Source organism: Corvus brachyrhynchos, unplaced genomic scaffold (assembly GCF_000691975.1).
Source record: "Corvus brachyrhynchos isolate BGI_N302 unplaced genomic scaffold, ASM69197v1 scaffold698, whole genome shotgun sequence".
Taxonomy (NCBI): domain Eukaryota; kingdom Metazoa; phylum Chordata; class Aves; order Passeriformes; family Corvidae; genus Corvus; species Corvus brachyrhynchos.
In genome coordinates, this window is record NW_008239535.1 from 597,213 (window position 1) to 621,659 (window position 24,447).

Genomic DNA, 24,447 nt, shown 5'->3' on the forward strand with positions numbered 1-24,447 from the left:
AAGGGCCACTTTTCATGCACTTGTTGAAGTGTATCACCTCACCAGAGGGGATTTTCAGAGTTAGGAATGAAATGCTGGCTCCCTTTCTGGTGTTTACAGCTGAGAGGTTTCAGTCTCCAGGCTAAAGTTCAGATACTCAGTGCCTGAGAAGCAGCTCTTCTTGCCAACAGAGAAGACCTTGCGTATCAGTATTGGCACTATTTGCTGTTATCTGGTGTAAGTAATTTATCTACAGATTTTTAATGTTGTCTTCACGTGTGTTCGTGCCTATTTAGTCCTGCCTATAGAGACAATCATTAACTAGTCTTCTATTGCAGTGTCTCTAAAAGCAGAAAAGTAGCCACTGCCATTAGAAATAGTAACAATAATAATTTTAAAAGCCCTAAGGATCAGACAGCATCCTTCTCCTGCATTACAGCAGTTCAACCTGATCCTCCCTTTGATGCCTCTCCCCCTCCTGAGTCCAAACTGACTCCAGGACCATAGCAAAACTTACAAGAGCTCCTGCTCACAAAGCTATTCCCTTTCACCCAGGTTAAATTTTCTTGTCACGGATTTATATTCAAGGAAGTTTTACATTTATAAACTTACTTTATAAAACATTCTTTTTTTGAAAGAAGATCGATTTATAAATGCATGCCAGAAAAGGAAGGATTTGTAAGAAATAATTTCTATATTTTTTCAAGGAAAAAAACATACCGTTTTAGAAAGGATATGTTTTTATCAGAAGATCCCGTCTTTTCTTAAGTAACCAACATCCTTGTAGTACAAGACTGGTGCACAAGCTTTATGCCATGCTTGGATATTCAGCTGGTATCTCCTTTTCCTAGATCTCAGCCATGTACTCGTCGGTGAGTAAGCCGGGACAAGCCATCAAGGCACTGGATTCTCCTTATACCTGTATTCAAGAAATTGCATCTCAGAGGTCCCCGTCTATTTGCAGTGGCCTCTATGCAAGTGTGAAGGACTTTGAAAACACCCTAAATTCTACCACTGTGCCTCAGTCAGCGGACAGACCAAACGGGGAGCTGGAGCCAGACTATGAAGCTATCCAGTCAGTGAGCCAAGAGGAAGACAGGACCTTGTCCGTGCCTAACACAAACCACACTGCTCTTTCAGGAGAGAATGACTATGAGAGCATAGGGGACTTGCAGCACCACAGGGAATTCACCAGACTTTAACTACTCCGGCAGCAGATTTCCCCACTGTTACTTTCAAATGACAAGTGAGACGTGGAGAGGGAAGTGCTTTTCCTTTTGAGGAACAAAGCTACATTTAGAACACGAGTTGTGAAGAAACAATGTACATTTCAGCCAGGGTGTGATACCTGCTGGCTTTTTTGGGTGGTGGATCAACGCTCATGGGAAAGGGTACGTCAGGTCAGAAAGATGACCAGGACAACATAAAGGTTTCTTTATTATTATTAGCTCCAAGGCAAACGTAATTCGGGAAGGAGTGCCATGCTTGTCGTTCTGATAGGATTATGTACCAAAAAGACTGCCTTCACACAAAACTAGCTTCTCATTTTAAGAGATTATTTTATGTAATTTTTTTCAAAGTGTTTTTCAAGCATAATTTTTCATTCAAGTTTTGGCATCCGCAATGTTGAGCAAACCACAGATAATTGTACCTCAACTCAGACTTTGCAGGGCTGGGGAAGATGCACTCACTTCTGTGTCTTTTGGGGAGCTCTGTCCACATTCACTGCAACTAAAGTGCAAACAACAGTAGTTCACAAGGGACCGACTCCAAATGTACTTGAATTAATTGTGCTGGCTTTTTCTTTTTTCTTTTTTTTTAATGTCAAGGGCTGTAGAATGTGACTTGCAGTATTTGAGATGTGTACTGGTATTTGTAGGGGTTTTGTTTGATTATTTGTGAAATATCCCTTTAAAATGGCAACGGTCACCCTTAGCATTCTTGCACTGTTTCCCTCAAATGGACATAAACACCTACACATACACACCCCAGACCACTGTCATGTTGAAAAAAGTTGTGCAAATGAATGCATTGGCATAATGTGTAGTCTAACCTTAGTAGTGTGGAGTAATTTTTTTGCAGAATTTTGCCCTTTTTAAAGACTTAAATATTTTAGTATGTTTGTCTAGTTTCCTATATAGAAAAAATTAGGTACTGTGTTGAGTGGATAGTATTTTTATTTTTTACAACATATTTTTCATCTTTGAAGTTTTTGTAGATTAACTTACTGGGGTTTGTAACAGGAGGAATCCCATTCTTTATTTGGCCCTTATTTGGTTTCTTTTTAATTTTTTTTTCCTATTTCAAAAGTAGATAAATGAAAATTGCTTTGGGGTTGTTTTGTTGGCTTTTTCTGTCTCCTTGAGCAGGGATATGGAACATGCCTTGCTGTTTTTAAGCTAAAATCATGGAGTCTATGTAAAAGAACACTGCCAAAGGGCAAAAAAGAGGAAAAAGAGATAGTGGGATTTAGTCAGTCATAGCCACTGGTCCTCCTTGTTCTTCTGCTAAAAGGAGCAGGAGGGCAACCAAGACCTTCTTGGGCCTCTGACAAGCAGTTTGAAAGCCACTGGCTTTTCAAAAATGCCAAATTATTCTGTTACTGTGAAAAACAAAGTACAGTGCTTGGATGAAATAAGCAAGTACTAGATTGGTACGTTTTTTCTTCAAGAATAGTACAATAAATAGTACAATGGTACAAGAATAGTCCAACAGTAGAGAACCAGCATTGTGTGACATGCATGTGCACATATCCCCATGTATATAAGCATACCCTTGTAATTTGGACACAAGTACAAGTTATAGTCCAAGCCTGGCAACATTCACATATGTAATACCTGGCATGTGCTTGAAGAGCAGTTTATTTTTAATTCAAAATAAGCAGTACATAAACTGAGGTTGGCTTATTCTGTAGTAAACAAAACAGGTTTACTTTCAGCTCATTTGGTGCTGGGTTTTGATATACCAGGTTGAGCCCTTCTTGGATCCTTGGTCAGGGCTCAACATGACTTGGTACTATAAGGAGCAAACACAGGTCTGGTTACACACATTTATTAGAAATCGCTTCATAACTGAAAGAAGTGTGCTGATTTAGCAGCCTCTCCTGTTAGGAGAGCTCTGAGGAGCAGTGCAAGTGTGCAGGCAGCCTCTGCCCACAGGGTGGTTCAAACTTCATGGATCCTGACCTTGTGCGACAGTGCAGCACACTTGGTCTATGACTCTCTTCCTTGGAGGAGAAGCAGTTCAGACCAATCTACATCCATCCTGTTCTTGACCATGCTGCCATGTTTTGACAGCTCCAGTAAACCCTTTGCTTCCACTTCAGTGCTTTTTAAGGATGACTTCGGTTTTGCTTTCTGGAGTTTTTCCCTTTATAAAAGTTTTTGTTCCTGTTTCCTTGAATGTGAATTCATTAAGTTCACCTTTGACTGTTCTCTCCTTCTACTTCACCCTGTTTAAGGCCAAAGATAAGATGCACCATGTTTCAGAAGATCTGTTGTGCTAAGTCTTGAGAATTTCTTTAGTCTTTAACTATGTGTTTGCTGTCTGTTCCTTGCTCAGGGGTACCAGTTTATATATATATATATATATATATGTAGTCCTCAGTCTGACTCCTGCAGCTTAGTGGCAGGCATACCTCAGCTCCTGAAATTCCCAAATACATCTCAAGATGTAGTAGTTATCCCTTTACATGGACGACTGCTTTTGGAGAAACAGCAGGAACATGAGGTTTGCCATGTTCACTAGTTTCAATTTCAAGACCAATTCAAAGATAGAGATATGTCAGGCGATAGCAAAGAACAGCACTGAACTCTTGATTGTAAAATTTTAAGGTGCAAAAGAAGAAAAGCAAACATCACTCTAGAAGTGCTTCCATTGAGACCAGCAGGTCAAAGGATGGTGGAGGACTGTCCAGTCATTCTGTTGTCTTTCACAGCCAGATTAAGAATGTTGGTTTGTAGGAAGGGACACAAGTCCTTCTGTCCTTTCTTTCCTCTGTTCTGACAGCTGCTGTTGAGATCCCCCAGACATCCCTCTTTCCAACATGAAAGAATTTTCCTCCCCCTCTCTTTTTTCTTTGGTTTCTGTTTTTAACCTGCCTCATACAGCCTTGCACTGGGAGCTGGTACCATGTCTGCAGTCCTGTAGCAGTGGCACAATCCTTCCTGTTTAAATGTCTCTCAGGCTGGTCACAACCTTTTAATGGTCCATCAGACCTTAGTCTCATGGAGAAGCAGTTCACATTTTGGACTTCTGCTTTTGGGATGCCCTCACCCTTGAGACCCACACACACTGGACTTAAGAGCTGCAAAAGAGAATTACCCTCCTGAATAAGGATGTACAGGGGAGTCCATAACTCCCCTGCAATCTCCATTATGTAGTCTAATGCTAAAGGAAAATGGTTCAGAATTCAGTCCAAGGTTGTTAAGTGAATGTTTACATTTCTTGACAAAGAATTGAGCTTCTGGTTTAGTTCCCTCTTCCAATAAGTAAAATCTGTTCCTTTATGGCTGTTGTCAATGCTTTCTCTTCATTAATATATTCGATGGAAAGATATTTCCAGCAGTAATCCCCAAAGAGATTAATCTGACTGTAAAGAAAAGGGAGTCTCTTCTACTTGTCTCTTTACTGCTCTTTTTAACTCTTTCACCATATCCCTAAATAAAATGTCAACATCCAAAATGAAGTATTTGTTACCTGGTGATGTTTTCTGGGGAAGCTTTACAGTCTATTTCTTTGCCTCCTTTTTTTGGCACAACTGTATAATAAGATCTCACATCAAATTGCCACGGTAAGGCCAAGGGAAGCTGTAATGTGTATGTAACTAGTGAAAAGGTCTTTTTGATTTCTCTCTGGGAACTGGTAGAAAATAGGAAATGCAGTTCAGACATTTCATGAATTTGTGTCTCCTGTGAGAGTTGTTCTTACCACATACCTAAACCAGTGCTAATCCAATATGTAAACCAGTCATCCTTTTCTACCATGACTGTAGAGTAACTTTCTCAGTCACAGAGAAATAATTTCTTTGCAGATACCTGTAGCACAGGCATGTACCTAATTACCACAGTTAGATCAGTTATAGTGCCTTTTCTACAAAGTAGCTAGTACTTCCATACTCTTTTCCATACTGTAAGTGTTTAACTCAAAAGTACAAAGGGACAACCCCAACGTTTACTTGTCCCAAGTTGGAAACATCTTTATAGAGACACATTTAATGTACTGGACCTCAGTTAGCCCTACAATAGCAATAGTCATTCAAACATCCACTAAAAAGCCCAGTTATGTAGCTACGATGACTAAGCTTTGCAATAAGAATTATCAGTCTTCTTTTGAAGAACCTAAGTTTTACAATAGTGAGCATTCAGGGAGGTGGTGTTCATGCCAGCTGTGAACAATTAGTTGCTTCAGTCTTTCTATTAATATAAATTGCAGGCTTGCTTACATGTAGCAGGATCCATGGAGTGAGGGATGAGTAGGTGTGGGGATTCATGAGTAGCCCAGAGCTGGGCCATCCCCATAGTTTCAACTGGCTGATGACCAGCTGCCTTGTTCTCCAAGCCTTCATCTATCGTGCCTTCAAGGAATCCATCCTGCAGGGATGCTTCTGGGCTGCATGCTTCTCCATGGCTCCCTGAACAGCTCCTGTCTGCTGTTTTGAACACAATTCCGTATACACGGTGCTCTCTGTTCAACCTTTCAATGGTGCTTTTATAAGATGCTGGATAAATGGTTTGCATGTGCTTTCTGAAAAGTGATGTGTAAAGCTGTGACACAGAGTGCTCTCTCTGGTACTGTCTGCTTCCCAGAACTTAGCGTTAACTGTGCAACTCTTGACTACAAAAGCTGACAGTGCTGCCCTGTCTCTTGTTCATCTCACTGCAGCCAGAGTGGAGTCACCACGTGTGACAGGCCTGCCTAGGCTGGGACACAGGTGTTTAAAAGCAGCCATTCAGGCCAGGCAGCTTGGCTTGGAAGCAGCTAGAGACACGACTCTCATCTGTGCGCTGCGGGACTGGAAACATCATAGCCCAGCTCAAGGACTTCTATTCTGTCTCCTATTGTGCATTACATTTGTTTGCCATGTGACTGTAAGAAATCTGCTTCTGCAACAAACATTTTAATTTGGACCACACTCCAATGAGGGACTTTTGCTTTCAGGCAAACAACCAGTTATTTCAGATGACTTTTATTTACTGAGGTTGGAGTATGCCTGAATAAGGCTTTTACGTGCCTCACGAGTAATTTGGTGTGGTAGTCTGCTGCAAAACAGAAGAATGCAGAAAGATGATTGGCCTGACAGATGCTCCTTTGGTGGTGTGCTGAAGACTTTCAAGGGCAGGTCTCTTCCTGGGAGCAGGGAACATAATTACTGTTAATATGATTTCATACCCTGGTGCTGAAGTTGATTTGTAGCATCTCTTCTGGGATGGTTGTGGCTGAAGACATTGCCAGAGCAAATCTCAGCCTCAGAAAAGAAAAAATATATAAAAATATAAAATATATATCCCTTGCTAGCAAGCAACATGTGTTCAGGGTTATGCTAAAGATAAATGCTGCCAATGGAACATCACAGAGCTAAAAATACAGGGTTCCCTTTCTTCAAGGAGAGAGAAACCCCTTGGTTGGGTCAGCATGAAATATCCAAGGCTTACAAGAAGTATTAAACAAATTAATTGCCTATGTGGTGATTTTCCAGGAGTGCATTAGGATATCACATACAGTAGACACTGTTCTTTTCTCCTGAACAGCAGAAAGATGAGAACTTATTTGTAATACAAGGTTCCCACTGATTAATTGATAAAACTTTATTTACATATAATCCAAAGGTCAGCAAGTGTCTACACAATGTAGATATATTTTGGCTCCAGCACCCCAATTTCCATAGCAAATGCACAGATTATCTTTGCATTACATACCCATTGGTCTGTGCCCAGTCTGTGGATAATATAAATCTTACAGTTCTGTTTTTTCAAGCTGCGAGGTTTTGTTTCTGGAGGTCTTCTGTTTTAAACTGGCCAGAAGGACAGTCATACAAACATGATAGCAAAGTGCCTAAAAATACAGATGATTCTGTAAAGGTAAACATGCTCACTGTTATTGCACAGCCACTTGACTACTGTATGTGGTACTCTCTTGCCATACACATTCCTAAATATTGGCTTTCATTTGTGATGTTCATTTATTGTTATAATAGCACAGTCTGACAAGGACTTTGTCTCTGCAAATTCATTGGCTAATCTTAACTGGCATGTGTTTGTACAGAAAATACAAAATGAAATTTTGTTTTGCTTAGAAAGCAGCCATGTTATTTCTTATAGTTTATGATAATGCAACAACCGGCTTAGATTATTTATAAAGTATGTAAGTATCGCTTGACTTCAAAATGCTTCATTTGAGATTTCAGAATGCCTCCTGTTCACTACAAGACAATATAACCAACTCTTGTCCTTTAAATCTTGTTATATTGGGGAGGGGGGCTTAAACCTTACAAATCCTATTGCTAAAAAAAAAAAAGAGACAGTGCTGATGTTTTCAATTCCTAATGTCTACAAAAAGAACAATTTTAACTCATAGTTTAACTTTCAGCATAGGTTGGATGTGGACTACCCTCTTATTTATGAAACTGCTCTTCCCCACTATGTTCAGCTGTCAGCATCTGAGTATCTCTTTTGTCCTTAGTGAAATATGACAATTGTACAGAGGGCACAGAAACTGCATCACATAACACCTCTGAATGGGACCTTTTAAATGTGCCTGTGAGATTTAGGAGCCTGGAGTTCAGTCAGATGTTTTGGGGCAATCACAATCTCCTGATGGAGAGCATCTGTGGAGGTCTTCACTTTCAAGGCAAGAAATTCTGTAGCTTGCAAGCACTCACATGACATTCAAAGACACATATATGATGTGAATTGTCACAATGTTTAAATGTATTGTTGAAAAAACACCTAAGAGCACAAGAACCTTCCTTCTCACGTGTCTGAGGATACTGGAATTTGCTCTTTACATCTGAGACTGAGAAAGGTCACATAACCAGTCTCCTCAGAACATCCTACCAGCAGACAGGTCTTTGAATGAGCCACTGTGGTGGCTCCTGACTTTCTACATGATTTCCAGCAGGGCCTATCTCATCTCATCTCATCTCATCTCATCTCATCTCATCTCATCTCATCTCATCTCATCTATCTCATCTCTGTGGCGATGACTACTTAGGAATGGCCCTTTGCTTTACAGTCCCAACCCCTTTAACTTAAGGAAGGGGATGTGAGCTGCTTCTCCTCAGTCTGACTGGTCTTTCTAGATGAAGGTGTGCTAAGAGCCCACCTTCAGACCCACAAAAGAGCATTCACTGTCAAGGCAAGACAGGTACAGCCCACTGCAGCAGCTAGGAAGAAAGAGGTAAAGGAACAACAGCTAAGTTTCATTTGCACTTCCCCCATCTCACAGACGACCTGTTACAAAAGATTTTTAAAGTAGAAAAGGTTACAGTAAACAAGTTGCTGAGAGTCTCACGGGAGATGTTTATTCTTCTCAGTATTCCCTATACATAGAGAGGCGAGGGCAAGTCATCTCCACCCAACCATGATGCAGCTGGATTATCTTTTATCAAGTCTCTATATCAACAGAACTGAAATGAATAAATAAATCCTAAATACATGTTTTTGTTCAATTACAAACCCAGCATGGACAAATGTAAATGCACTAAAATAAGTACCATATGTAGATCTGGACTTGCATGATGGGGGTTGATTGGGTTTTTAGCAAATCCCAAACAAACAAAAAAACCCAACTCTAACTGGATTATTTTATTTAAATAGCATTCTTTGCATGAGCCAAGGCTGCAGGATTGGGCCCTAAGAGTTTAGAAGTTTGGTTTAGTGATAGGTACTTTTGTTTGTATTTTCAGTGAAGTGTATTTTCTTTCTTTTATATTAGTGAATTGATATGACTTCCAACAAAGTCATATCAACAAAGAATAAAGAATAACAAAAAAGTCGTATCAACAAAGAACAACAAAAAATAGTTATATGGATAATTATGTCTAATAGCTAATTATTAAAATCATGCCTCAGTAACAGTCACTTAAAATTGGGTGCTATATGAGCTTCAGCATAAAATTGCTTTACATATGGAACACTGCATACTAAGAACATAGTGGATAATAATTTGTAAATACAGACACTTTTGTTTATTTTATCCATTGTTTTATAATGGAAAAAATATGTATTACTGGAATATCTCCAAGCAAAGTTCTCTTACACAGTGTTCTAGCAACAAAAAGTGTTTTCTGGACAACAATTTGAGTCTCTGATCACTGACACAGAACTGCAAAACATCCTCAAACCAGTATGAGCTGTGAAAAGAGAGGCTTAGAACTGTCCCAGCTATCTTAGAGTGGATACAGTTAAATACACTCAGTTCAGACCTGTAGGCAGTGAGAGCAGCTCAGTGATTCAGTGACTGTGCCCTATACACCTGAAGTCAATGTATGCAGACTTTGGAGATGGCATTAGCTAAGGTTTGTTTGCTACATGAAGGGTTATTTGGCTTGCTACCTGTTTGAAATCGATACGCTTTTATCAACACCACTGCAAACACTGAATTACTGTAGTTTTGCAGAATGTACATTCCATAAATTGTAGTTTAACTGTAATTGCAGGGCTTATCCTACTGTTAGAGCAGTTCAGATCCAACACTAAATTGTATTTTGTAAATTAACAAATGCTATTCAATTCCTCTCAACATTTTGTAATAGTATACACAAGTTGATGTCATTTAGTCATACCTTTGTTCCAAGAATCTTCATCAGATGTTTCTATAGCCAATTCAGCTTTTGGCTGCTGAAAGCACAGTAGGCAATTATGGTTATTTACTGTAAATGTAGACAAGTTTATGTAAATATTTTTTGGGTTAAAAATGCTACATAAACATATGAAGCAGTTATATAAAAGTAAGGACATAGGTCAATAATAAAAAATACAGGTTTTATTTATGTACAGTAGTATCCTAATATTTACTTGTTTATATGCAAAAAAAAAATCATAAGATTCTGTACTGTATTCTCTGAAAGCATTTAAAAGAGGTTCTGCCGTTTTCTCTGGTTATTATATTTGCAAATAATTTCTGAATTTATTGGAAATCCATGTAAATAAATGATGTTTAATGGGAAACATGTTACATTGCAATGAAATTAATTTAATTCAAAAATCCTGGAAAAATTAATTGGATTGAAATCTATATATAAATTCAATAGCCAGACAGAATAAACCACATTAAATAAGGTTTGTCTTTTGTTTTAGTGGTTGGTTGGTTGGTTGGTTGGTTGGTTATTTTTACCTGTGCCTCTTCTGTTGTTTTCTTCACAAATATATTATTCAGTCCTTGCAGTCACTTCATCCTGCAGATGTTAAAACCTGCATAATTTTATAGAATTTTGTTTGTTCTGGGCATTTTGTGCTGATTTCATCATCTGACAAGAACTACTAAGACTTCTTTGTGATATATAGCACCTTAGTCCTCCTCCCAAAGGCACAATCCTGTCAAGATTCAAGCATGCACACAACAGCACCAATTTTAAATTGTCTCTGACTAAAGCAGGGACTCCCATGAATATAGTGGCACTACGCTCTGTAATGCAGGTAAGAATACTGGGTTTGAGCCTTTGAAAGTTGTGCAGCTTTCAGCATTTTTAAAGTTGCAATTACCAGCCCTATAGATTATCCTCTGAAATTGCCATGGCATTTGATTCCTTTTCCTTTGTTAGAGATGCTCTCTAGGTAATGTTCCCCATCCATTTCCTGCACTGCTCTGCCAATAGCAAGACTCTCATTTGTGTAGAAGTACTTTAAGAGCACCCTGAAGCCTTTCAGGAGGCAGGTGACTTAGGACCACTGCTGAATATGTAACACAGATTCTGCATGTAAGTCTAACACAAAGAAATGTCATTTTTTAAGCATGTCACTGGAACAAGGCTTCTTTGTACACTAGAGCATGAGGCTAAAATAGTACCTAACCTTTTGGGGCTTGCATTCTCCATGACTTGCACTTTCCTCCTCATTATCTTTAATTACAGATAGGAAAAGAGCAGTTTTACCCATTTAATACTAAGTAGTTACTGATGAACAGGTTCCTGGAAAATTCACAGTGCAGACAGGGATTAGTTATGCCAAGCTGGGAGGCTGAGGAAATCAGACAGAGACAGACAAGTAGTATCTGTTCACTGTCGAAGTGATGCCTCTTTTATGTTTAATCTAGGTAAGTATATTTTAATACTCAGAAGATACAAGATTATAGGACAAATAGAGATTTTGTAAAAATAAGGAATATTTCGTGTGCAAAATCATTCAGGATCTGACAAGTGTAAAAGAAGATTGCTTTTTACTGAACATTTGCTCATGGGCCAAGAAGCTGCAAAATATGCAATTTGATACAAATTTTTTATTAAGTAACTGCTGAATATTATCCAATACGGGCTGCTCTTCTGAAAAAAATGTATGCAGCATTATTATCAAGAGAACTGTTTCACAGATTTTTATAATTTTTTTGATTCTTCATTCTGAACAGTTGCTATCAGCCATAAAATCACTCTATTACTATGGTTAGTTTCAGCTTTGAGGCCAACCACACAGAACTATAAAGTGGTGGCTGAAATATTGAATAATTTGCCCAGATTCTGGCTAATCGTTTAGCTGCATGCACACACTTGGGAACAAAGTACAAGCATCTTTGTTCTCCATGAGCTTTGACATCACTTAAACGTAAAGCTTTAACCTAATGGGAGCTCGGTGTGGAATCAGGAGTATCCTGCAGTGACACCTGGTGTTTAAAACAGAATTAGTCCTGTGAAGTGTGGCTGATAATTCATTTTAATTGGGTACATATTCACTCAAAGGCTCACAGTTCATCCTGTGTCCATGGAGCATAGCATTATATTGAACTAGAAAGCATTGGAGCTAAAGAGTGGCTTGACATTGCTTTGTAGAAAATGAGTCTGACAGATTTGTTTCAAAAGCCCAAAACCACAGTGACATGATCTTCCTAGCACTGTCGCTGGCAAGATACTTTAGCTCTACTTCTTCTCAGTTGGCTATTACATAAATGAGATTGACCTTTCATATAACTCACACAACTGGAATTTCTGTGCAGCCTTTGTGGAAGGACTGATACGCAAGAACAGAAAACTGTCAGTTCAGGCAGAAAACAGGGATCCTGTGTGTGTCGTGGTGCTAGAAAGCATATTACAGCTACAATAGATTCTTCTGAAACAGCTCCTGCTAAAGAGCTTATTGACCAAAGAAGTCAAGATCTGCGTATTTACAGATGTGACTGAAATGGCATGTAAATCCCATCATCAGTTACTGTAATTAAGGATTATTAGGATAATATCAGATAATAATAACGAGGATCATTACTATTATTAAGGATTTCAGTTTGCCACATGATGAAATAAAAATAAGAAGATCTGGTAGCAATCTCTAATTTGGACTGATGAACTATTTCCATTATGCAAAAGGTTTGTGTCACCTCTTTTGAAAAACCACATACATGCTCCACATTTATGTAGTTAATCCTTGATTCTGGCAAGGACAAAACTCAAAGGCTAGCATTCTGTTTTTCCTTTCTGTCACAAAATTCTGTTAAGGGGTTGGCTGAGCTACAAAAGATTATCCTAAAAGTCACTGGTTTTTCTTTCCTTAATTCTTCTGGAAAATTATGGGAGCCTGTAAAAACAAACAAATAAGCATGAACCTGAACTTTCTAAGGCTGCACCTATTTTGCATGTCAACCAGCAGAGAGCCAAACCTTGTCCAGCAAATACTTGAAGGTTGCACTCAAGCTAGCATTCAGAGGTCTTTCCACTTTCTCACCTGCAGCTTATTTTCAGCAGCAAAGTACAAAGGAAAAAAAGGATCTGGGCAAAATGAAGTCTGGACGGGTTCTGAAGGAATCAAACAGCTGCTGCTCCAAGTAATATAATGAATCTTGCAAGCCAGCAGCAGAACCAGCATTGTGCTGTTCCTGGGTTAGAGGGTTGAGGCTGTCACAGGCTGGAGAAGAGAGTTATCAGTAGCTTGTCTTTGAAACACATTAGTTCCTTGGGTACTCCTTCAGGTTATTTTGGAAGATAGGAGTGACATTAGCTTTTCCCCAGTTTTCACGCACCCCTCCAAGTCATCATGATCATTCAAAGATAATCAAAATGCGATGACATGAGCCAGTTCCCTCAGCATTTTTGGGTGCATCCCACTGGGGTCCATGTCCAGTTTGCTTAAGTATTCTGATCCTCTTCCACCACAGATACATGTTCCTTGCTTCAAGCTTTCCCTCTGTCTCCAGGTCCTTGGATTGCTGAAGGCAGGTTTTCCTGGTAGAGACTGAGGTGAAGAAGCCATTCAGTACCTCAGCCTTTTCTATGTCCTGTGTCACCAGGGCCTCTGCCACTTTCAACAGCAGCAAGCTCACATTTTCCCTAGTTCTTGTTTTGTGACTGATACAATTACAGAAAGCCTTCTTGTTGCTTTGACACCCCTCACCAGATTTAATTCTGGTTGGTCTTTGGCTTTCCTGCGTCTTGCCTGCTTGGACAGTGTCTCTAGATCCTTCACAGGTCTCCTGTCCCTGCTTTCACCTTCTATATGCTTCATTTTTGTGTTTTCATTTTGCCAGGTGCTCCTTGTTCATCCATGCAGGTCTCCCAGCATTTTTGCCTGACTTCCTGCGCCTTAAGATGGACCCTGTTGACCTTGGAGGAGGTGAAGATTGAATATCAATCAGCTTTCTTGAATCCCACCAAAGCCTTATCCCTTTGGACTCTTTCAAGCAGATCCCATCCAGCCACCTCATTCACCAAATAAGAGGATTTTTGTGGAAAAGTAGTATTGTGACCTTACTTGCAATGACTTTAATTGCTTGGTCAGGTGTGGGGTTTTTTGGCCACAGAAACTGTCTCAGTAGTTGTGAGCATAAAAAATAGCACAGAACTGTATGAAGTATGTGAAGATGTTTGTAAATCTGAGGTTTCTTTCCGTCCAGCTTTTGCAGCTTAGATAACACTTGAAGGTTTGGTACATGATTGAAAGATGCTGATTGCCACTTGTCTGTGACGCATCTGTAGGTGACACTGTAAAGACTGGTAAGTGGAAAGATAAGACGACAAGGATCCTGTCCTTTATAATTGGGCAGAAGAGTGCAAAGAGATGAGTGGGAGTCAAGTCCATTCTCTGTAGTTCATTGTAATATGTTTTTTGTGAAACTCTGAACAGTGAGATTACTTTTTTTCATGGCTCCCAAATTCCCAGTAGGGTCCTCCTGGGTTCACCTACAGTGCTCTCCAATACACGTGGTGTCTGGCAAGCCTCCGAGCCCAGGCACAGCCTGCTTCTGCAGCCCATGTTACCAGAATATACAGTCAGCTCTGACATATAGGGTAACATCCCCTAAGCTGCCTCAGCACAGCTCCAGCCTTGGCGCTGCAGGTCCGGCTCCAAGCCTCAGCTAATGAGCCTGCACAGAACCAAGCAAACCCGTGCAGACAAAGCTCGTGTGTCTCTGCACCAGCGCTGTGGTTTGGCCACACCCTAGGTAATTACCCCACATAAGGGAGATAAATAGGTGGGTGTATTTCTTTAGCTATGTGTTTGCATGGCTGTCAAGCGGAGAGGAGAAGACAGAGAATCGCTGGTTTGAGATCATGTAACTCCCCTTTTCAAAGCTCTTCTTATGCACTTTTCCACTTGGAATTGTCCGAGCAATGGCATATAGTGAAAATTGGCCAGAAACTCAAGACAGAAAGATTTCAGGTTGTTTATGGTCAGTTGTGTGGTTCACAGAACGAGAGTTTGGGAGAGAGAACTCTCCCACTGGAAATGTGTGAGCTGGAGGCACCACCATGAAGTGCTACAGCAAGAGGAACCCCTTCATGAAGAGAACATGGCCTAGGGGTTATCCTGCACCTTTCAGCCACATATATGACAAAATAAAAACCAAAATCACTATATTGGTGCCTGGGGTGGCTGTACAGGCATGTTCTTAATACATTAACTAATTTTAGGTTAATCTAAGAAAACCCCTTCCAAATACAAATTATTCCTTTTTGGACCCAAGCTGAGCAACTTTCTGTTTGCATTCAAAAAAAAAAAAAGCCCAAAACACTTTAACATGTATGGAGGATACTCGTGAGGCTATTATGGCTTCTAGATGGTTACCACAAAGTAAGAGCTGAGTGTTTGGGTCCCCTGCACCACTAATGGAGTTAGGTGACTTCAAAGGAGTCTCCAACAGGCAATGTACTAAGAACAAACTGCTTGAGGTAGTCACTGAGGAACACAGAGGACAGTATTAAGGGTTTGCCCACCCAATGCAGGATAGGCAGGTACTTCCCAGCAGTCATCTTTCACAGACACAAACCATTACAGAATGTTCTGACAGCTTGTGTCCTGAAACCTGTGTGTTGGGTGAGATGACAACTACTACTTGTAGCATGAAAAAATTATCCTGAAGAAATACTGAGCACATATTCTCTTCTGGAGAAGTGCAATATGAACTCCCTTCAGAGACTAAGCAACCACGACTGCATCCATATGGGGAGCACAGGTCCTTTCAGTTAAAAACATCTCTATTTGTGCACCATTGCCCTCTTGGCAAATCTGCATAAATCCAACACTTTAAAGCATGTGTCATCTCCATTATAGTATGGTGGGAAATGTAAAGTGCTGTGTACACTTTAGGCCACATTCAGAATTGATTCAGAGGAGTGCTTGAACTCATTTAAGATTAAGATCTTGTCAGACCAGGACATCTCTCATGGGTAACACTGAACTCCAGATTTCCCTCTGGTATTGCAGCAGTAACAACAGAAACTGCATCGAGGGACTTGTCTCCAGTGATGCACATGCAATTTTCATACTGCAGGAAGAAGAAAGTTGCAGCACTGAGAGCCAAAAAGTGCCATCTGAAGTGTAGTTAATTTCATGATGAAGCTAATTCATTTGTTCCTCTGTAAAGTACATTTGCAACAAAAACAGAATGAGAGTGCTATCACATCACAAGGGGTTCTTGCTACTTATTCTTCACAGAGAGAGAGATAATTTAAGGCAGATGAAAATATTACAGGAATTTCCACCAGACAGACTTTGCCAACATCTGCCATGTTACTACACCCAGCTTGAGGATTTGACACCAAAGGCCTATCAAATAAGTGCTGTTACATGTTTGCCTTTCCTCACAATACAGAAAAAATGTTCTCTTTTTCCTAGACAGCTGGAAGCCCTTGGCATAATTGGCTCTGAATCCATCAGTGTTCTCCACGGGGTCCAGATCTTCAAATGCTCTTCTCATCCTTGTATGTAGGTTTTGGGGCCCCCTCATAGCGTTTCTTGGGGCTGTTTAATTCATGAATTGCACTCCCTGTTGGGGCAGAAATAAAAAACTTGCCATTGAGTTGCCTAATTCCCTAACTCATTTCTGTCCCTGATGAACAGATTCAGTAGCAAAAGGATGAGAAGAGAGGCAATCCCCAGAATCCATGGGCTTGGACAGCTTTAGCATACCTACTGTTTATACAACATGCATCCACTTGTAGGAACAGCCACTAGTGAACAGCTTCCGTTCGTGCTCTTTTACTGAGTAATATTTGTTCTGCAAGGGACATACCCCTCACTCCAGTGACCACAAAAGAAGGCATGTGTCCCAGAGACAATTTTGGACCAGCCTGGCCATCCAGGAAGATTGCCAAGTGTTGTGTTCCTAATGGGAAGAAGGTGGGTACTGCAGGGTACATGAAACTCTATTGTTTGTGCCTGATGGGGTGGAAGAGCCAAAAGGGGAAGAAAAACGATGGAAGACAGAATGCAGTCAGAATAATGTTCATTTCTAAGATTGCAAAGCTATTAACATTTCAGTCTTGGGTTCTGGCAGATATGCAGGGCAGCAAGCACCCTCCATGCAGATGTCTCAGAGTTCCGGGAGGTTTTAAGTTCAAAACAGTGACTTCAGCCTTCAATAGCCCTGGCAAGCGTTAAGAGGAAAACTTTGGCATGTGTTAAGGATCTCAAAAAGAGGGGGAGGGAGACTGATGCCAAAAAGCTCTCAATTTTGAACTTAGTTTTCTCAGAAACTCAGTTTCTACTGCTGCTCATTAAAGCTGCAATTTCTATACCTGAGGAAAAAAATAGAGGCAAAGGATAGGGAGAAGATGAGGCTCTTAATTTTGAACAACTGTTCACTTCTAGTATTCCCACCCTTAGGTTTTTGACAGTACCTTCTTAATTGAAATAATTATTGACTATGCTTCCCAACTTGAGTTTGGTTTAGGCAGTAACAAAGGCATTTTTGGCAATTAGGCTTAATCTAGAAACTGAAAACAAAGCTCAGTGTTTCTTAAAAACAAACAATGTTCTTACTGTTTGTTATGGGAGGTTGGTTTTTTTTTTCCTCTGGTGCTATTTTGAGTTCTAGCATGTCTATTGTACACAAACTGGAGTGTTCACTCTGGTTGTTTACAACAATTTCCCTCGTGTTGCCAGGCTTTTCTTCTATGAAGCATAATTTTGTAGGCAACGTACAAAACAAGCTGCAATGTAAATAAATGGAATATGTGTGAAAAGTGTTGGCTCAACACCCCTCAAATTTGTCTCTAGTCCTAAAACTGTCATGAGAGCATTAAACACTCAGGACAAGTCAAAAGCACAGTAGGTACTTCCTTGGATTAAATTTTAAAGGATTGTTTCATTTGTGCAAATTTGGAACTGAAAATATTTCTCTAATTTCTGTGACTTTAGGGTAGGCCATGGTGGCTGCCCAGATTTCACTTTGGGTCTGCTGAGCTCACTGCAGTCACAGCCATTGTTGCTACCAAGATGCCTGAGACCACTGATTTTAGCATTGGAAGGAGACTTTTTTGGTTGCAGTAGCTGGAAACTGTTTTTGTGGGGCAGCCAGGGGTGGCTGGGGCCATCTGGGAGCTAACAGGGGATAGAAGCACTTTGTACCATTACATCTTCGTGTTTGCCACAAAAGGTCTGTCTCCCATACTTGATGCGCACCTGGGAGGGCCATATGGTCACAGGACAAAAACAAGAGTTTTTTGACTCTTATTGAACTTTTGTTGGAGTGGATTAAGCAATACAACATCTCACTGTGATGTGGCCACTGTGGAGAAACAAGCAAAAAGTGAAGCAATGGGGAGTGCTCTTATTGTCAGTTCCCTCACCCTCAAAGATGGCTTGGTAGGTGGCTACAGCCCAGCATCCCCCCAGCCATGTAATCCATCACACACAGAGCAGACAATCTGGCATGTGCATGCAAGTGTATATGCATAACACAAAGGAGACTCAAGAAAAAAACTTGCACAAAATAATATTGAAAGAAAATCCTTGAAGCACTGAACCATACAGTTATATTGCAAATTCTCCCTACTAGCTTCATGATCAAAATCAGAAGCCAATAGACAGGAGCTTGTGTCACCCTTTGCTGTGCCCCTTTTCACAGTTGTCACATGCTCATTCCTGCAAGCCTGGGGACAGCCACTGAAAGCCTCACTGATAGCTACTGCACAGACACATTTTCATTTCTTGTCATAACCAGACTGGTGTAAAAGTTAGCCAAGAAACACAGCTCTTGTGAATGGGTGTCTCATCTCCTCCACATGCTAACATACACCTTCCCAGCACTAGTGAAAAATCTGACTGAAATGCACCACCACAAGTGGACAAGAACTCTGTCACATATTTAACAGCTAGAAAATTTGTTACAAATCATTATTAAAACAGAGAGAAAAAAGAAGCTATTAACAAAGCTTCTAAATTTCTCACTAGTATGGATGCCACTGGTAAGGACTGCCCCAACCTGAGCACAGACTCAGACTTCTCTGCAAACAGTTTCTGAATGCCCAAAAATAGTAATTGCTGGAATTACCTTTCCCTAGATCTGAAACAATTAGGCTGGCCCCAAAAATGGTTAAGTAACTCAGAAATGGTGTTTTGATTGACTGTATGATAACACAAGCCATCACAGAATGTAGGATCCCTTTCTATTTATCAGTTGCTTAAGAGATGGTTAATAACACTGTCCAGTTTTCTGACGAGCTGCTGAAAAACTGTGTTCAGGACCTCTGAGAAGTGGCACTTGTAGAGCATCTTAGACTGCCTGAAGAAAGAGCTCAGCTGCACTGTGACACCTAACATTAGAAAGAATCAGGGCTGCTGCCCATGGGATTTCCCAAACAGAACATGTACATAAGCTGTGTGGAACCCAGGCAAGATACATCCAAAACTTCATGGATAACTCAAATTTTCTGAAAGGCTGCAACAGACCCTGTGTTTCCTGGAGGTGTCACAGGCATTGTGTGTGATGCATGGCTGATCTGCCCATGTGCTGGATATAGATGAGTTTGACCAAAAGAAGAGTTGTTTTGTTTAGCTCCAATTGACATGGACTTTTCAGTCCGTGTTTGCTCACGTTAGTCCAGTTTCGCAACCAGAACTAACCTTTCCTCTTCTGTGGAAAGCTAAGAGTGGTGCTTTGCTTTAGAGAGGATGAAGCTTTCCAGGAAGGAATTGCAGTGAATTGCTTGAGGAAGCCAGTGGCCTGCCAAACTGGGGACTTCAAAAGCAAAACAGAAATGGATTTCTCCTCCTTCTCCTCCTCCTTTTTCCTTACTACTAAGTCTAAAAAAGAAAGTTAAACCATAGTGAGACATTTATTTTAAGTCTATCACTGAATCATTCTGTGATTTTTCAGTTGTAAGAGCTATCCACTTAGCAGTGACATGGTAAAACAAGTTTATTTCTCTAGGTACCACTTGGTGTGGTTGAGGAATACAGTAAAACTGAGACTAATTTGCTGTGAACGCTGGTGCACTAGACCATGACGATCTGTGTCAGCAGAAAGCCGCATGTGACATGCAGATTACAGGCTATTTTTTATTGTCAAACTCAATCCTTCATTCAAACAAATACATTGTCAGAACCCTAATTATTTCTGTTAGAAGCACTGCAGCTTGTTATAAAGGGGCATAAAGTCTTTCTCTGCAAATTCTTGATCATTGCATTACAATTCCAAACCATTTGTGAAATACACCATTTAATTTGGAGCCTGTTTCTCTCTATGTGGGCTCTGATTACAGAATCATTAATCATTATAGAGTATTAGCCCTGTGATGAACCATGCACTGTTTTGGGTTTTTTTTCACTCTGGTTGGAAATTATTGCCATTAGTTTCTTCTTCGTTATCTCCTGTTCCTCATAATTGCTGACAGGCAAACTGGAAAATCTTGCCTTTTATTCAATCATCTTGCTCTTTTCAGCAGTGGGAATTTTGGGCAGATTCAGTAACAATCCTTCTGGCTTCATCTAGTACTACCAAATTTCAAGGACAAGTTTCAAATTTCTTCATTATCAAGCAAATGTTCTGGGCATGCATTGGAAGCTGCTTCCCTCACTGTAACTGAACGGAATTCAAGTTTGATCAATGGGAAAATTTCTACAGGCCCAGCACCTGTTGGTACATGTCTACATGCAAAACTTGCAAAACATGCAAAAAGAAACACAGCAAAATAGTACTATCTCTTGCCATTGCTGGCATCTTCAGGCCAGATCAGAACACTGGAATCAAGATGGTTGGAACGTGATTAGAACTCCGGGATTAGAGGTCTGCGTTTTTTACCTGGGGTGGAAATGCTGACAGCTGGAAGATGTTTTAACTCCATTGGTGCTGGAAGCTATGTAAATCTGTAAAGGCCATGGGATCCCTGTGAAGCACAGCTGGAAACAGGTATGTGGAAACCCTGGGTCTGGTAAGAAGAGCTGGAGGTGGCTACCTGAGAAGCAAAGACCAGGGTCACACTGCAGCGAAATGTCTATTTGAGTACAAAAACAAGAGCCTTTTTTTTAATACTTTACAATGATACAAATCCCACCAAGCAAGATTTACTACATCCCTGGACAAGTAATGATGCAGGGTGACCTCGCATTGCTGGGTGGCAGTTCAGACACTGCCTTTGGTGAAACCTTGCCCTAGATCTAATAGCTTGAAGCCAGGTATCTTTCCTGACCAACATCATGAACAGCAGGTGGAAGTGATCAGTGGCTCACACCTCAGGCTGATCCAGCACTTGGAGCACGAGAAGTGACAGCAATTCTTTCAGGCAGGCTGCTCCACCTAAACACATTCTTTGTGGCTTATTGCTGTGAGTGTAGCACAGCACTGACACAGCTTTCTTGAAAGGTTTTGATGCCACCCACTTTGTTTTTGTGTTGCTGATGTCAGAGTGTGTTATGTACAAAAGCAAAGGCCCTGGCTGATCCACTGGATTCATCAGTAGAAATTTATACTTCAGAGAACAGTACAGGCCTTTAGAATGCAGGTAAAGATACTGAGTAGGACAAATCTTCAAAGATTGACATAGAAAAAGTTTCTGAAATACTATTAATAAATTATATCCTTTGCTGTGCATGGATTGCGAGTACAACAGCCAAATCCTGAAGTAGGAGCAACTTCATTGTAGAGAAACTACCACCAAGGTCTATTTGGGGTGTTTTCAGCCTTCCTTAATACTTCTCTTACCTATTTCTGTGTTGGTGGATCTGAATTTTCTGTAAACTGAACTCTGAACACTTTTGCTTTTACTCTTGTAAGGAAATTGGCTTAGTAAATTTCTTTAGTTTAATAAGGAATTCACTGTGTTCATCCATTTTCTGAAATCATACTCAGCGTTGGAGATTAACTGCTGTTCTCCTGGAACAACTAAAAGCGCAGTCTACAGCTTGACCTGGCAGCCACACAAGGCTTTTGGAATCTGTCCGCTTCTGGAAAATTTAAGCCAGTGTTTTTTAAGGGTTTATCACTTTCTGTCTCATACATCAAGATAAAGTAATACTCTTTATCTTAAGAAATTTTCAGGAAAGAAAAAAAGGCTGACCACCAGTCTTCGAGAAAATTTAAAATCTGTCATTTCAGGATCCTGCTTTATTATACATGGTTTTGTTCAATGCACTGGTAGAAGCAATATTATAAACATCAATGTGAGGCATTGTTTAGCCACAAGGTATTTCTTACTAACATGAATGACAATACACCACAAATTGCAAATAAAAGCAAAGAGGTGAAGGGGAGTTGTATTCAAGGATTAAAACCACAAACAAACGTGTTTATGTATCTCAAAGCAACAACATATGAGTAAAGAGAAGTTTTGAATTTAAACCCTTTTGAATGAAATGGAGAATCAAATAGCAATGGGAAGCAGAACTACTAAGGTATTATCCATTCAAAGGCAAGAACATGCATGAAAATGACTACTAAATCCCTTGTCACAAATGTCTTTGAGATCAGTGAAGCGGAGATATTTAGTGACTTGGCATTGCTCAAAACCCACTAATCTCCATGAGCAGACTGAGATTCAAAGCAGACCAGAGAGCAACCCTTTGTTCATCATAATAAAGAATTTGCTGTATTCAAATGAAGTCACAGCAAAGTGGATGCGTGCCAGTGCAGCACCAGTGTTCCAAGAGAAAGGCAAGCTAGGAAATTATAGACCCTTCATCTCAATGTCTGAAATTTGCAAAATAAAGGGTACAACCAGGAGAACATTTGCAAAATGCATGTGCAAAGGAGTATCATTCTCTGTAATCTACTTGTAGATAACTAGCAAGGTTAGGTGGTGTCAGTTAACTAACCTCCTTTTTGAAAAAATTATGCTACACTTTAGTTATTAAAATTTAAACACTCAAAATAATAATTCATGTAGCAGGCTGTTCACCTAATGCTTTGTGGCAGAAGAGTTTCATTCTCCTTTAAAATCAATGTTGTTATTCTGTAGGAACTTGAGGAAAATGGTAATCTAGGTGCCAAGTCTCCTAAATTTGGGTTTTGCAGACAGCTGAACTGAGCAGCACAAAGAGCAATGTGACCATGAAATAGAGACACAAAAGGAAAACAATCCAAACTTTTAACAACAGCTGTATCAGGTATCTTCAGTACACTTACCTGTGTCATGAGTAATCATCCCAAGCCTCTTTCACAAGAGCGTCTAGTCCTCTTCTCCTCTGTACCATTAAGCGGTCCATGAAGAAGAGTTGTGTTCAAGGAAACATTGTGAGGAAATAAGTATTAGAAATAAAATTCTTGGTTTCATCAACATCTCTGCTATTATTCACTGCCTTGGGGCTAGCCTCCCATTCTTACTACTTGATCCCCCTGCCCTTCCACTCTTCTTCTGTTGTGCTTCCCTGAGCTGCTTCATTCTGCCTTTGTTTTCCACTTCGAGACTGTGTTTATCCAAGTAACATGATCCAAATCACTGACTCAGACAAGGCAGTAGATGCTTCATTAGGCTGTAGCTCAAGTGAAACACTTTTATCTTGCCATCTACATCAAACTTGTGCATTGCTTTAGCACCTTTTTGGCCAAATGTCTTTAATACCAGTAGGACAAAAAGCCTCCAGGAAGACTTGTGCTGTCTTCTCCCTCTGCTCTGCTCTTCCCTGCTGCTCCACTCCTCCCACAATCAAGCCTGGCTTGACAGTTCATTCAAATTGAAAAAAAAAAAATTACACACAAATAAATTTGTTCTATAAAAACTTGAAAAGAACCCTTTGCATTTAGTAACAAGTTAGTACGTGCAAGATTTTCTTTTTGCTTACATAAATCATAGATTCAAATACAACATGCCTCTACCAAAGGCAGCCAGCAGAAGAGAGCAGCTGAAGTGTTTCTAAACAAAGCCCAACCATTTAGAAACAATAAAAATTAATTTAAAAGACTTAGAAATTCGAGCCAAAACATTACAGTTGAAAAGATAATCACAAAAGAATGCTTAAAACACCACCACTTCAAAATTCAGTTTTTGTTTTACTGCATCTTCCCTCTGAAACCAAAACCAAACCCCTAATCTCCCGGAAGAGAAATGAGTGAGATTTAGTACATGGAACTTAAGACCTTTTCCTGTTTCCCAAGGGGGTTCCTGCAGTTGAATTGAACTTGCCACAGCTATTAGTTGCGACCTTGACTGCATTTTACATTATGTGTATTGTACCCAAATCCCACTACGTGTTTAGTAGTACACGCTTGCACTTGTATTGTGCCCGTAAGCAGGTAACTGCTCGAGTACAAGTTGTTCCCACCGCGTTCACCTCACGTGGTGCCTGGTCATCAATTTTAGCTCAACAATCATGAGATGTGACAGACCCAACTTTGGGTCACTTTACACATTTGCCGATTTCTGAGCTCTTGTATAAAAGTTTCTAAACTTTTTTTTCCCCCTCACAAAGCAAGATTACAGTGCCTTTATTTGGACACTTTTTTAAGGAAGCCGAAAGTCTTACACAACCCTCCGACGTGTAAGCAGCGGGGGCTTTACGGTGTTTATTTATAACCGGCTGTGGCACCGATCATTGCAGAGCCCGAACCGCACGGGCCCACGGACGGAGGCAGACGGGAGGCGGCTGCTGGCGGGGGGGTGTTCGCAGCCGGGAC

The 24,447-nt window shown here is 40.3% G+C and overlaps 1 protein-coding gene and 1 long non-coding RNA gene across 6 annotated transcripts in view; one reads left to right on the forward strand and one right to left on the reverse strand.

The window, feature by feature from the left end:
* PAG1 (phosphoprotein membrane anchor with glycosphingolipid microdomains 1) overlaps nucleotides 1–10,259 on the forward strand; it is an 87,237-nt gene extending 76,978 nt beyond the window's left edge. For 2 of the 3 annotated variants that reach the window (XM_017741192.1, XM_008639030.2), the window contains one exon: nucleotides 831–1,181. In XM_017741192.1, coding sequence (XP_017596681.1) covers nucleotides 831–1,181 — 351 coding nt within the window. Of the gene's footprint in view, nucleotides 1–830 lie in introns of all 3 variants that reach the window. The other variant, XM_017741191.1, reaches the window with a different exon arrangement.
* LOC108448420 lies at nucleotides 9,631–24,441 on the reverse strand. 3 transcript variants are annotated; one of them, XR_001864296.1, is made up of 4 exons: nucleotides 22,960–24,441; nucleotides 20,641–20,794; nucleotides 10,315–10,391; nucleotides 9,631–9,818 (listed from the first exon to the last, which is right to left on the reverse strand). It is a non-coding gene; the product is annotated as an uncharacterized LOC108448420 (long non-coding RNA). The 3 variants fall into 3 exon arrangements; XR_001864297.1 differs by having other exon boundaries at nucleotides 10,315–16,383; XR_001864298.1 differs by lacking the exon at nucleotides 10,315–10,391.
* Between the last annotated feature and the right edge of the window lie 6 nt (nucleotides 24,442–24,447).